This window comes from Sorex fumeus, unplaced genomic scaffold, assembly GCF_029834395.1.
Source record: "Sorex fumeus unplaced genomic scaffold, SorFum_2.1 ptg000128l, whole genome shotgun sequence".
NCBI lineage: Eukaryota > Metazoa > Chordata > Mammalia > Eulipotyphla > Soricidae > Sorex > Sorex fumeus.
This window is the reverse complement of record NW_026606185.1, coordinates 29,406,276-29,421,215: the sequence shown is the minus strand read 5'-3', so window position 1 is coordinate 29,421,215 and position 14,940 is coordinate 29,406,276. Positions and strand designations below refer to the sequence as shown.

At 39.0% G+C, this 14,940-nt stretch overlaps 1 protein-coding gene across 4 annotated transcripts in view; it reads left to right on the top strand.

Annotated features, from left to right (window-relative positions):
- SS18 (SS18 subunit of BAF chromatin remodeling complex) overlaps positions 1–14,940 on the top strand; it is a 69,111-nt gene that overhangs the window by 28,570 nt on the left and 25,601 nt on the right. For 3 of the 4 annotated variants that reach the window (XM_056137903.1, XM_056137902.1, XM_056137901.1), the window contains exons 4-5: positions 6,509–6,662; positions 11,268–11,489. In XM_056137903.1, the coding sequence (XP_055993878.1) occupies positions 6,509–6,662; positions 11,268–11,489 (376 nt within the window). The remainder of the gene's footprint in view (positions 1–6,508; positions 6,663–11,267; positions 11,490–14,940) is intronic. The other variant, XM_056137904.1, reaches the window with a different exon arrangement.

Sequence of the window (14,940 nt, the reverse complement as noted above, 5' to 3'; positions counted from 1 at the left end):
GCACCGTCAAGAGTAATTCCTGAGTGCAGAGCCAGTCTCCTGAGCATTGACAGCTGTGATTCAAAAAATTAAAAAAAAAAAATACAAAGTTGTTTATGACTGAGTTTCAGCCATACAATGTTCTAACACCCATGCCTTTACCAGTGTGCATTTTGCTCCACCAATATCCACAGTTTCCCTCCCCTCCCGTCAGCCTGCCTCTATTGCAGATACTTTTCTTCTCTATTTCCCCCCCTTTTTTCCTTTTAGTCACTGTGGTTTTTTTTTTTAATTAATTAATTTTTTTTTAATATTTTTTTCCCTTTATTTTATTTTATTTTTTTTTACAGTTGTAGATTTACAAATTTTTGTGCTTTGGTTTCAATTATACAATGATCAGATACCCATCCCTCCACCAGTGCCCATTTTCCACCACCATGGATAATATCCCCCCCACCCACATCCCCCCATCCCCCCCTGCCTCTGTGGCAGGGCAATCCCCTGTGTTCTCTCTCTCCTTTTGGGTGTTGTGGTCTGCAAAAGAGGCATTGAGTGGCAAACATGTTCAGTCCATAGTCTACTTTCGACATGCATCTCCCCTCCTGGGAGGATCCTCCAAACATCCTTTATTTGGTGCTCCCTTCTCTATCTGAACTGCCCTTTCCTCTAGGATACCCGGCTGGCCTCTAAGTTATGGAGTAATCCTCCTGGTGCTGATCTCAGCTATTCTTGGGTATTAATCTCATACTTTGTTATTTTATATCCCCCAGATGAATGCAATCTTTCTATGTCTATCCTTCTCTTTCTGACTCATTTCGCTTAGCATGATACTTTCCATGTTGTACCACTTGTATGTAAATTTCATGACTTCATCTTTTCTAACAGCTACATAGTACTCCATTGTGTAGATGTACCAAAGTTTCTTTAACCAGTCATCTGTTCGTGGGCATTCAGGTTTCTTCCAGTTTCTGGCTATTGTAAAGAGTAGTCACTGTGGTTTGCAGTACTCTTACTGAAAAGGTATTAGTATATCACTTTGCCTACTTTTAGTACCCAGTTCTTGTCCAATGATCATTTCCAACTACCGTTGTCATAGTGGTTCCTTCTCTGTCCTAACAGTATTCTCCTACCTTCTTGCAGCAAACTGGACCAGTTTTCCTGACCCTCATTTGTATTTTTGAATATTATTCTCTTACTATAATTTTATATCCCACCAATGAGTGTGATTATTCTCTGTCCCTCTCCCTGTGACTCATTTCACTCACCATGATACTCTCCATGTCCACTCATGTATATGCACATTTCATGACTTCACTTTTCCTAACAGCTACATAGTATTCCATTGTGTAAATGTACCATACCTTCATTCTGCACTGTTCTATTTTTGGGCACTTGGGTTGTTTCCATATTATGACTTTTGTGAATAGTACTGCAAGAAACATAGAAGTGAAAATGATTTTACTTGCACTGTGTTTTGGGGCCCCTAAGGTATATTCCCAGAAACAGTATTATTGGGTCATATGGAAACTCAATATGACCTTTTTGAGGAATGTTAATATTGTTTCCCCAAAATGCTGACCCAGTCAGCATTCCCACTAGAAATAAATGAGAGTCCTTATGTCCCCCCATTCATGCCAGCACTGTTCTTGTTCTTATTTTTTGCTTTTGGGTCACACCCGGTGATGCACTGGGGTTATTCTTGGCTCTGCACTTAGAAATTACTCCTGGCGGTGCTCTGGGGACCATATGGGATGCTGGGAATCAAACCCAGGTTGACAAGGCAAACACCCTACCTGCTGTTCTATCACTCCAGCCTCCTCTTGTTCTTTTTTAATGTGTGCCATGTCTGTGGCATGAGTTGATCTCATGGTTGTTTTGATTTTCATCTCCCTGATGATTATTGATACAGAGCATTTTTTCATGTGCGTTTTGGCTATTTGTATTTCTTCTTTGAGGAAGTTTCTACTTTTCTGGTTTTAAATTTCATTTTACTTAGAAAGATTTGTATTTTAAATTTTCCTCTTTTTTTTTTTCCGGTTTGTTTGGTTTAAGGATATGCCTGGCAGTGCTCAGGTGTTACTCCTGGCTCTGCACTCAGGAATTACTCCTGTGGTGCTCGGGACCACGTGGGATGATGGGGATTTAACCTAACCTGGCTTGGCCGTGTGCAACCCTATCCATTGTATTATTGCTCTGGCCCCCACAAACGTGCCTTTTTGTTTTTGTGCCACACCCAGTTGTGCTTGGGGCTCCTCCTGGTGTGTTGCATGGAAGTCTGCGGTTCTGGGGAACGAATTGGGGCTCCCATATGCATAGTTCTTTTAGCTACAAACATGTTGTTCTCAAATTTTTTCCTTTTCCTTCACCTACCACTGCTGATCTCTAAAATGTTCTTTTCTTATACCTGATATTCTGCTATAAAATTAAAGGTGATCTCTAAAACTTTTGTATTAAACAGAAAAGACCACAGGTAAACTGTGATCAAATATTTATTGGATTTAGTAAAAATGAAGTCATTGTACATGTGATCTTGAGGTGAGAAATAATGAGAGTAAAACTAAGGAGGAAATGATGGAAGAGATATTCTGGTTCTTTTTAAAATTTAAAATAGAGCTGGAGAGATACTCCAAGGGTAGGTCAGGTACTACAGGGTAGGTGTAGATACATGCAGGCTGAATATATCCTTTGCATTCAGGAGGCCTTGGTTTGATCCTTAGCACTGTGGTTCCCTGCACATCACTGGGAAACATGCCTTCAGACAGAGCTGGAAATAGCCCCGGAACACTGAAAGGTGTGCCCCTCCTTCAGATACAAAAAAGATAAAGGTGTAGAAGAATACAATGGTTTTCCCAAATTTTCTGATGTCATTTTTGCTTGTTTTAAAATTGTGTGTGTGTGTGTGTATGTGTGTGTGTGTGTGTAGTTGTTTATTTTGAGTCTCACCTAGCTGTGTCCATGATTGCTCTTGGGTCTACGTTCAGGGATCACTCCTGGTGGTTCTTGGGGAATCATACCTGATCCCAGGTATCAAAGCTGGGTTGGCTGTTTGCAATTCAGATGCCTCATCTGCTGTACTATCTCTTTGACTATCAGCTTTAGTTTATAGACTTGTAAAATAAACATATTGATAATCTTCATGCTTTTGTTTGTTTTTTTTTTGGGCCACACCCAAGTGTGCTCAGGGCTTATTTCTGACTGTTCAGGGATCAGTCCTTGCAGGGCTTCAGGTCTATACTGTGGTGCCTGGGATTGAACTCAGGTAGGCCATGTTCAGGGCAAATGCCTTACCTGCTGTACTATCACTCTGGCATGATACCTTGTACTTTTGATAGTGTTTATGTGGTATATCTGTTTTCATATCACTTTCTTTTGACATATTTGTACCCTTAAATTTAAAACTAATATCTTGTTAAATGGGCTGGAGCGATAGCACAGCGATAGGGCGTTTGCCTTACAAGCAGCCAATATGGCTGACCCGAGTTCGATTCCTCTGCCCCTCTCAGAGAGCCTGGCAAGCTACCGAGAGTATCTCGCCCGCACGGCAGAGCCTGGCAAGCCACCTGTGATGTATTCGATATGCCAAACACAGTAAAACAAGTCTCACGATGGAGACGTTACTGGGCCCGCTCGAGCAAATCGATGAACAACGGGAGGACCGTGATGATCTTGTTAAATTAAAAAAATAATCCATGGGCCAAAGTTGATTTTGTTTTCCTGGGAGGCCACATCCAGTGGGTCTCATGGCTTGCTCTTGGCTCTGTGTTCCAAGATCTCTCCTGGCAGTGCTGGATTAAACCTGGGTTAGAAGTGTGCAAAGCGAACATCCTGCCTGCTGTACTCTCTATTCAGCTACCAGCCCTTTCCTTATCTTGAAAATACCAGCTAAACTTAATTTAAATTGTGGATGCCAGACCGATAATATAGTGGTTATAATTTTTCTCTTTGAAAATTGTATTGGGGCTAGAGAGTTCAGAGTTTAAGGTACTGCCTTGTATGCAGGCTACCATTGTTTAACCCCTGGCACTGCATAGGGTCCCTTGGGCACCACCAGAAGTGGTCCTTGAGCACCACCTGGTATGACTGTTTCCTAGCCCCACCAAAAAAAGTAAATTAGGCTAAAAAAATCACAAAAATTCCCATTTTTACAATTTAGTGGGTTTCAGTATATTTTCACTCTGTACATCCATTTTCACTATTTAATTTCAGAACATTTTTATCACCCTTCTAAGAAACCCTTGTACCTGTTGACAGAACTGATTCTTCCCATGATCGGGCAGTGTTTCATCTTTGAGTCTTGGAATTACCTGTTCTAGATATCATACTATTATGATATCTATTATTATCTAGTTCTTACTCTTGGAGAACCCGGCAGGCTACCGAGAGTATCCTGCCTGCACGGCAGAGTCTGGCAAACTCCCTGTGCCGTATTTGATATGCCAAAGCCCAGTAACAATGATGGGTCTCATTCCCCTGACCCTGACCCTGAAAGAGTCTCGAATGTGGCACTTTCTAAAATCTCAGGCTAGGACAAAGGAGACATTACTGGTGCCTGCTCGAGGAAATCGATGAACAACGGGATGACAGTGATACAGTGATACAGATTTCACTGTTACAGCGTATAAATGGAATTATACATGTAGTTTTTGCAATCTTAACTTTTTCTTAGAAGTCTTTTTTAGATTCATCTGTGTTCTAGTATCTCTCTCTCTCTCTCTCTCTCTCGCTCTCTCTCTCTCTCGTTTTCTTGAATTTCCCCCTCTACTTGTGGTTCTTTCTTAATTTACAGCTCTCTAGAAGCTAGGAACTCAATTCTCATATCCCAGTAGGACTTCTGCTTTTACCTGGATGCTATTTCCCTTTTAGGAAATCAGGAAATTTCAGGAAATCAAGGAAAAAGGCAAGGTGTTCATCTCGCTTATCTGTCTGTCCTTCCAAGAGTTGGAGCCCTCCTCCTATTCTCTTTTTGTGTATTAATCTTAAGAATATTCTTAAGAGTATTCAAATAGTATTTTGTATTTATTTAGATTTTGATTTAGTATTTATTTAGATTTTAGAATTTGATAGACACTGATGTCTTAGGAGAACCATGAATACTAATTTTTAAAAAATTAAATCACAAGAAAATGAAAACCTGCTACTTGAGAGAATATGAATTTTCAATAGAAAATTTTTACAGAAATCTAGGCGAAAGGAGTTTTACTTTCAGACAGAAGAGAAAAGGACATTGTGTTTGAAAGATAATAAAAAGATAGGTGACACTTGGGTAGATGTTTGGTAATTTGTTTTGAAAATTGATCTGGGTGTTTAAAGAATACAAATTGGGTTAATGTATGGTTAGGATTGAAAAGAAAAAATTTAAGAGCAATTACTGCTGGATCTAGTAGGACAGAAATTAGGACAGTGAATTTGAAGTGGGTGCTGTTTAGAATAGCAGTCGGTTTATTTCTCTAAATGTTAGTGGTTGTTCAATGGTTGCAGTTATCAGTATTTACACGTGATGGCTCAAGAGCATTGTATATCTGTAAGTGTCCTAGAGAGGATTGTGTTCACAAAACCAGGATAGGTACAACTGCAAGCGAGTGTCCAAAAATGTAAGTGGAAAAGAATGATGTTATTTAAATGAATATGATGTTTAGGACACACAGGAATAGAAAAAAAGGCAGACACAAATCTATAGAGGATAATCCTTCCCTGTCCTCCTGCAGCCTTTTAGGAAGGGTGTTTGGAAGGCAAATAACCATTGCTTCCTCTACCCGAATCTCCCCAGGAAGGGAGCCAGGTGTTGCACAGACCACCTTGTATCTGTGTTTTTCCTTTCGCCCTTTTGTGCACTCTCAAGGTTAGGCAGAGATTTTCTTCACACTTTCATTAGGAAACTTGCCAAAGGCATCCTTTTGAGGCAGCTGTCTCTGTACCCTTGGAGGCCATCAGTAATGTTTCCAATCTATAGGAGTAGTCGGCACAAATGTTGAGCTGAACTCAGTTGTCATCATTTAAAACATTTCCTCTGCCCAAAAAAGCTTCCCTTCTCTCAAACAGTATAAAATATCAAAACTACTCTTCAAAATATATCATATTTTGGGGCTTTTGAATCTTGCTTGTTTCTTATACTGTATTTTTCAGGAAAAACCCATTTTTTGTAGTAAATATATAAATAATATTCATGAAGAGACGACTACATTTTAAAAGCCCAACTTAAACAATAACTGCAATTCTTATATGTAAATAAGTGAGAAATCTTTTTTGTGTAGTGTTAAAATATCTTCACTATCCAAATCTTATAGAGAAAAATATTCTGATTGTGTTCCTTTGGACTAAGACGGTGAGATGATATATGCTAGTGATTAGGTGACATTGTTTGGACATTAAATATGTTAAGTCCAGGATTAAAATGCATTAGTATAAACTGAAATATATTTGTGTTTTTGTTCCTGTCCAATTTAATAATATAGACAACTGTTACACCATATGTATCTTTAATATATTTGCTTAACTGTTTCTCTTGTTTTACTAAACTGTCTTCTTGCAGCCACCCACACAGAATATGCCTATGGGTCCTGGAGGGATGAATCAGAGCGGCCCTCCCCCACCGCCCCGCTCTCACAACATGCCTTCAGATGGAATGGTAGGTGGGGGTCCTCCTGCACCACACATGCAGAACCAGATGAACGGCCAGATGCCTGGTAAGTTTTTCTCCTCTAAGACATTAACACCAGAGTTGCTTAGCAACTGAAACGACATGGGGGCTCAAGGGATACTAGATTGTTGATGACAAAACTGCTTTGAATGCCCCCGAGTACAAGCTCTCTTAGAGTTTGTTAGCTACAGAGCTACGTGACCTGTATTCAGTGTTTATCAGGCTGCCCTTGGGCTTTGATGTAGCTGACACACAGCATTCCTCTGATGAACAGAACTGGCTAAATTTAGTCTGTCTGAAACTATGCAATACAGCTGGCTTTAGAAGCTTTTGAGAAAAATGGCATTGCACCATGGCTTAAGAATTAAAACCTGCTTATAAAAAGGTATTATAGCCGTTCCCTGAGTTTTGCACTTATAATTTTATTGATCTTTGGAACTGTTATTACTGGGAAAAACACACGGGAAAAAGAAATAAAACAATCCCTAATGTGCTTGTGTATTTAGTATTTCATCATTGATACTGTTGAAGTTGAAGATAGATTCAGCTTATGTTTATAGCATAATATAAATACAGAAATTCATAGTAAGGCAAAATTAAAAGCTGAGAAATGATGTCTGTTTTTTAATGTTATGAGTCACTCTCTTTACTATTGATCCATTTTAAAATTTAGAGCTACTTAGGGTGTCATTCGGGCATTGGATACTGACTTAATTACCTTTTGTTTATTATAGTTTTGAATTAAAAAAGCCACTAGGCTATTTTGTATTTGCAACATCAGGTGCAACCTGTACTCTCTTTTGATGGATGCTTTCTAATTTAGTGTGGGAATCTTCTTACTTTATAAAGACGTAGGTTATATTTATTAACTAAAAGTATTATCCAAATAATAAGTTAAAATAACAGGGGAATTTAATTTTAGAACTAGTAATCTGCACCCATTCTAAACATCTAAGTGGATGTAGAAAAAGCCTAAAAGAGCCCAAAGCACAGGAAGCCAGGCAGTCTGGTTATAGGAGATGGATACACGGCTGATCACGTAGAAAGGCAACGGCGTTTCTGTGACTGCCTCCTGTTTCTTGCTAACACCGAGCCATACTCTGTGTGGGGGTAGGAATGGAGACAAATAGCTGTTCTAATTTACTCAAGGGGGAGCTTCTTGCTGAATCTACAATGTGTTCTATCGTTAGAACACATTGAGAATCGGAAGGGTAGTGCTAATGCTAGTTAGCAGTTAGGAATTTGTGACTCTATACATGTACCTTTTAAATTTTATTTTTCTTTATTTTTTTATTTAGCACCATGACTAACAATACTGTGAATGATGGAGTTTCATGCTTAAAGTGTTCACAGCACATCCAGGGGTACCTTTAATTAGAACGTCTCCTTCTGTTTGTTACTGTTATTTCCATGACTGGGAGTCAGACACTTGGTTGTGGTGCTCACACACTTTAGTTGGGGTTGTCCAAACTTCACTTTTAGTCCTTGCCAGAGGTCACATGTGGTTGTTGTGCTTGCATGCTTGGCTGCAGTGCTTGGTGAGTGCACTGTTCACACTCAGTTGCTGTGCTCTGGAGAGTGCTCACTTTTTTGTTCTAGTACCGGGGATCTATGGCAAATGGCAGTGCTGCCAGGATATTGGGGGTAGTGCCAGGGGTAGAACTGGTGGCCTCATGGCTGCAGAGCAGACAGTTTACCATTGAGCCATTCTGGGCCCCTCATTAATTGGGATTTTGACCCAACCTCTTCATGTAACATTCAAGTCTGCATATTGAAGAAACAACTGAGCAACAGTGTAATTATTGTTAGCATGATGGTTGTTTTATTGTTAGATCACTTGGCATAGTTCATAGTTTTAATTAGCCTATAGAACTTTTGACCAATTATGACTTAGGTAATACTTCAGTTTCTAAAGCAGTTTATACTTTGTTACAATTATATATTGGAAGTCTAATAACTTATATTTTCTCTCTGTTTTATTGTTTCTTGGTGGGGGATGCACACCAGGCTGTGCTCAGGGCTTAGTTCTGGCTCTTTGCTCAGGAATCACTCCTGGTCGGGCTTGGGGGACTGGGTTGGTACTGGGGATCCAGCCCTATCAACTGTATGCAAGGCAAGTTCACTACCCACTGTGCTATCCCTTTGACCCCTATTTTTTTTTAAATTAAGTTCCTTACAGCATTTAGCTCATACTCCCACCCTCATACACCCACCCTTGACCCCCCACCCCCACATCTTATGGGCCATTTTTGGCTTTGTGCTCAGGGAACGTTCTTTTCTGTAGATGTTAAGAGATTGTGAATATATGAAGATGTGTTTTGGAGCTTATTCAGCATATAAAGAGTTGCCTCATTTTTTTCTTTTGTGTGCGTGTATGTGTGTGTGTGTGATTGCATTACAGTCTCTTTAATGGGTGTCTTTTATCTATTTGTACAGTTCTCTTAAAGAAATATAGGTTGTTGGGGCAGGGCAGGAGCAGAGAGTAGAGTGTTTGCCTTGCACACAGCCCGGATTCCATCCTCAGTATCCTATATGGTACACCAAGCACTGCCAGGGGTGAATCCTGAGCACAGAGCCATGATTTTGCCCTAAGCACTGCCAGGTGTGGCCGTCAAACAAACATACTATGTATTGGCATACATGTTGCAGGTTTTGGGCTTTAAAAGTCATGCTGCTTTGGGTTGCAGCAATAGCTCAACAGACTGGAGTGTGTAGTTTGCACGTGGGAGCCCCTGCTTTTGTCCCCCAACCCTGTTGGGTCAAACATGGTGCAGTGAGCCCCTAGAACCAAGCTGAGTGTGGCCCAAAAACCAAAATAAAAATTAAAAAAAACTTACAGGCATGTATGTGTTTATTTACATATAAACAAGCACACACATTTGCATACATGCATGAATGTCAATGTTCTATTTGTATTAGAACATTCTATTATATTTATATATTTATATTTATATGTAACTGTGGCACTGTCCCCCTGTTGTTTATCAATTCACTCGAGCAGGCACCAGTAACATCTCCATTGTGAGACTTGTTACTGTTTTTGGCATATCAAATATGCCACAGGTAGCTTGCCAGGCTCTGCTGTGTGGGTGGGATACTCTCGGTAGCTTGCCGGGCTCTCCGAGAAGGGCAGAAGAATCGAACCTGGGTCGGCTGCGTGCAAGGCAAACACCCTACAGATATTTATATATAGCTAATATTAAAATTTACACATATAATTTATATTTATGAATAAAGTTGTACTAAATTAAAATTTGGAGAGTTAAAAATATGTACATATAAAAACAGTATGTTTTGACACATTGCTATTTGTAAAATTGCTCTTTGTAAATAGTTTCAATAGTACATGAAAGTGCTTCTTCATAATAAGGTTTGATCAAAACTTTCTTGTGTGTGTGTTTTGGGCTGCATCCAGTGGTGCTTGCTTACGGCTCAGTGCGTAGGAATCATTCCTATTGGTGCTCAGGGGTTATATGGTGGGATGTGTGCAAGATAAGCTTCCTACCCACTGTGCTATTGCTCTGGCTGTATAGATCATGATCTTTTGGCTTCTTAACATTTTAAATTTATGTTTTGAATTGAATTGAAACAAGTACTTTGCAGGTATCACTTTTTGTAGTTTTCCCATGGATTGCTCATGTCTGGTTTATTTTTATTTGTTTTGTTTTCTTTTTGGATCACACCCGAGGATGCACATGGGTTACTCCTGGCTCTGCATTCAGGAATTACTCCTGGTGGTGCTCAGGGAACCATATGGGATGCTGGGAATCGAACCCGGGTCGGCGGTGTGCAAGGCAAAGGCCTTACCTGCTGTGCTATCGCTCCAGTCACATATCTGTTTTTTTTAACTACTAGTGGTCTTTTATTTTTTATATTCAATTATATTAACTCATAAATTTTTCTCAGTTCATTTTTCATTTACATTAGTTTTTAATGGTCATTGAAAGATTTTTTTTGTATACTAGTTTATTTTTTTGTATTCTGAGTTTTGTGTATTAAAGAAGCCTTTCTATCCAATAAAAAATTCTTTTTGAAGTTCTGTTCTATTGCTTCTTTATTTTTCTTCTTTTTTATTTTTTATTCATCTAAAGTTAATTTTGATGGAAGGAGTGAGATATAGGGATCCAATGTTTTTTCCCAGATGACTGCTTACTTGTCATAACACCATTGCATTTTTTTTTTACCCACTGATGCTTAACATGGCCAAAATTACCATTTACTAAATTATGCATTTAAGTCTTTTTTTGAAATTACTATTTTGTTTGGTTTTTGGGCAGCTACACCCAACAGTGCTCACTGAGGCTTACTCCTGGCTCTACACTTAGGGATCACTCCTAGTTGTGTTAGGGATCGAACCGTTGACTGCATGCAAAGCAGTTCTATCTCAGTGCTTGCTGTACCTGCTGTTCTATCTCTTGGGCCACATTTAGGTCTGTTTTTTAGACTATAATTACATTGATCTCTTAATCATTTTTTTTGTGCTCATGCTACCCAATTAGTATTTGTTCTAATTTATGTAAAACGTTTATTTTGCTGACTATTAAGTATTTATTATTATAGTAATAAAAGAAAAGAAAAGCTTACGAAGTTATTTTTGTAAAGATCATCTATTTAACCTTCCTATTTTGGTTCTAATCACTTCTTTTCAAAGGGCCTAACCATATGCCTATGCAGGGACCTGGACCCAATCAACTCAGTATGACAAACAGTTCCATGAACATGCCTTCAAGTAGCCATGGATCCATGGGAGGTTACAACCATTCTGTGCCATCGTCACAGAGCATGCCAGTACAGAATCAGATGACAATGAGTCAAGGGCAACCAATGGGAAATTATGGTCCCAGACCAAATATGAATATGCAGCCAAACCAAGGTAAATAAGCTTTATGCTAATTCTTAATTAGAAATGCATTTGAATTTGCATTAGCATTTGAAAAAAAGCATTATTATCAAGTTTTTAACTGATTTGTAAAAATGTTTGTAGTGAAAATTATACCTGTATAAAGGGAACTCTGATAGGAAACCACCTTTTTATGTTTTCTTGGACAATTTGAGAGTCTATATTTTAGGATTTCTTTTTAAAGCTAAATAATGAATAACCAGATATTTGGTTTAGAGTCAGAAAGTTGAGAAAATATAGCTTTATCTTTGTATTATCCCTTTATACTTTTGGTTTGTTTTACTTATTAAGGATATATTGTCTGAATTTCTTTAACTATGTAGATATTACTGAGTTTTTTATTCAAGTGTTAAGAGGTAAATTTAGGACTAGAGAGATAATATAGCTGGTAAGGCACCTACCTGCCTTGCACAAGACCGACTGGAATTTGATTCCCAGCACCACATAGATCCCTTGAGACCCTTCGAGGGGTGATTCTGTGAGTGCAGAGGCAGGAGTAAGTCCTGAGCACAGCCAGATGTGGCTCCAAAACAAAACACAACAAAGTAAATTTTACAGAATAAGCTATTAGAATGTTCAGCAGAGAATATTCTTAGATGCGTATGTGCAAATTGATTGCCAATCTCAGAATGAATTGTTATTATATTTCTCTTTTAAGTATTCTTATGCATAGTAACTAAAAATCAGTAAGTGGAGCTCTGTTATGCTAATCACTTCCAAAACATTTGGCCTATTGCCAGCCTAAAGCTATTCTAATTACAAAATGTGATGAGGTTAAGAGTATTAGATAGAATTAAATGTCTTTGCAAAAAATATTTTAGATTTCGCTTACAAAAAAAACCTACCAAAATGTATCCAGATGAAGGAAATTAACGTTGACCTAATGCTGTCACTGTCACTGTCACTGTCCATTGATTTGCTCGAGCGGGCCCAGTAACGTCTCCATTGTGACACTGTTACTGTGTTTGCCATATCAAATATGCCATGGGTAGCTTGCCAGGCTCTGCCTTGCGGGCGAGATACTCTTGGTAGCTTGCCGGGCTCTCTGAGAGGGGCAGAGGAATCGAACCTGGGTCGCATGCAAGGCAAAATGACTTACCCGCTCTTTATGATTTTTAAAGTAAAAATATACTTTCTTGAATTTTGATGGAATTATTAAAAACAAAAGAAAAGAATAGAATAAATCCTCAGTGAATGTAGTGTCATCACTTGTCACTTGCCATTATTCATTGATTTGCTCGAGCGGGTGCCAGTAACATCTCCATCCATCCGTGTCGTGTGATAGTGTAGCCTAGTGGTGTATTGGGGACTCTTTCAGGGTCAGGGAAATGAGACTCATTATTGTTACTGTTTTTGGCATATTGAATACGCCATGGGTAGCTTGCCAGGCTCTGTTGTGCGGGTGGGATACTCTTGGTAGTTTGCTGGTCTCTCCCAGAGGGCTAGGAAATACTGATAGTGAATGTTGCTTCATAAAACATAGAATTGGTGGTTCTCCATATTTTAATTCCAAGTTTTTAGTACCCATGATTGAAAATTTTATTTTCTTTAGCTCAGTCAAAGCTCAAAACAACATCTAGATGTAATTAGTTGGATCAGAAGGGGATTTAGATATCTGTCCATATAGCTTTATTTTCAGTAAAGAAAAGAAAAATTACCAAGATCCTGACAGCAAATTAGTGTTGATGGCACACTTCTTAGAAGCTATAGTTAAGAAAAGGTTGTTTTATAAAAATGGTGTTACTTGTTATAGCATGGTTTGATGTAGCATATATTTAAAGAAAACAAAATTAAGGCATGGGGCAATGTGCATGTAGGAAACATTTGCTTTCGGAGAAAGAAGTTGAGGTATTGGAAATTTTTGTTCTAAACAAAATTTAAGGACCATTTAAAATGTTTTATTTTGTATTAATGTGTTTTCCTTTTATTATAGTAGTACTACTTTGGCTTTGTTCTCATGAGTTGTGAATTTATTATCAGAAAATAGATTGCACAGGGCTTATTTGAGGAAATAGAAAATAGGATATGAAATTTTCAATATTTAAAACCTTTTAAGGTACATTATAATCCTTTCAGTGAAAGTTTTTGATATTTTAACGCCAAAAGAACAAAAAATGCAGTTATCAGAAATAGTTATATAAACTTTGATAAACCTTTGTTAATTATGTGGATTTCTTTTTTTTTTTTTTTCTTTTTGGGCCACACCCGGCGAGGCACAGGGGTTACTCCTGGGTTATGCATTCAGGAATTACTGCTGGCAGTGCTCAGGGGCCATATGGGATGCTGGGAATTGAACCCGCATCTGCCGTGTGCAAGGCAAACTCACTATCCGCTGTGCTGTCGCTCCAGCCCCTACGTGGATTTCTTATAAAATTGTTTATATGGTATTTATTGGGTGAAAAAAACCCTTAATTTACTGTGTTACACCCGGCGATGCACAGGGGTTACTCCTGACTCTGCACTCAGCAATTACTCCTGGTGGTGCTCAGGGGACCATATGGGATGCTGGGAATCGAACCTGGGTCAGCCATGTGCAAGGCAACTGCCCTACCCTCTGTGCTATCACTCCAGCCCCTGAAAAAACCTTTAACAGGAAAGACTCAATGGAAGTGACACAGTAACAACAAAATATTTTTAACTGTAAATTTTTTTTTGGTGCCTTCTTGTCTCAGTCAGACCAATGATGTCGTACTTGATCTTTCACGCCTGTACCATCAGGTCCTCGATGGATGTATCCGTGCATTGAAAGTACAGACAATCATTTTTGTCTTCCTTCATTTTGGCAGCCTAGTTGGGCCTTGAGATTTTATCAGCCTCTACTTTCTCATCCTTCTCAATGCTGCCGTATTGGTGATGCCTTCAGGATCAGGGGAATGAGCCCCTTTGTAATTACTGATTTTGGCATATAGAATACACAACGGATAGCTTGCGAGGCTCTGCCGTGCGGGAGGAATATTCTCGGTAGCTTGCCAGGCTCTCTGAGAGGGATAGAGGCTTTTGGGGCAGCCTCTAATCGCTCTTGTAGGTGTTCCCATGGTTCAAACCATATTTGAATCCTATCAAATAAGGTGCGGCAATTCTGGAAGATGGATATTAAGTGTCTTATAATGTGTCACATCATGCCATTTTCGACACTGGAGAAGAATTGTTCCTTGGAACATGCGATAAAAGAGGCATCAGAGGCCTCGGTGTCCTTGTCAACACGAACTTGGCCATGAGCATTGATTCATTTGAATGCCTAACAACCCGAATCGGATGTTTATATCTGAATGGATGTGGCTCACTGCCGGCAGCTTCTTTCTTCATTGATCCATGCACCAACATCCAATTTTGATGAAGGAGAAATTGAGAAGTTCTACATGGAGCTAGAGAAGTTCTATAAAGAAGACCACACTTTCTACAAGATCATTGTTGGTGATTTTTT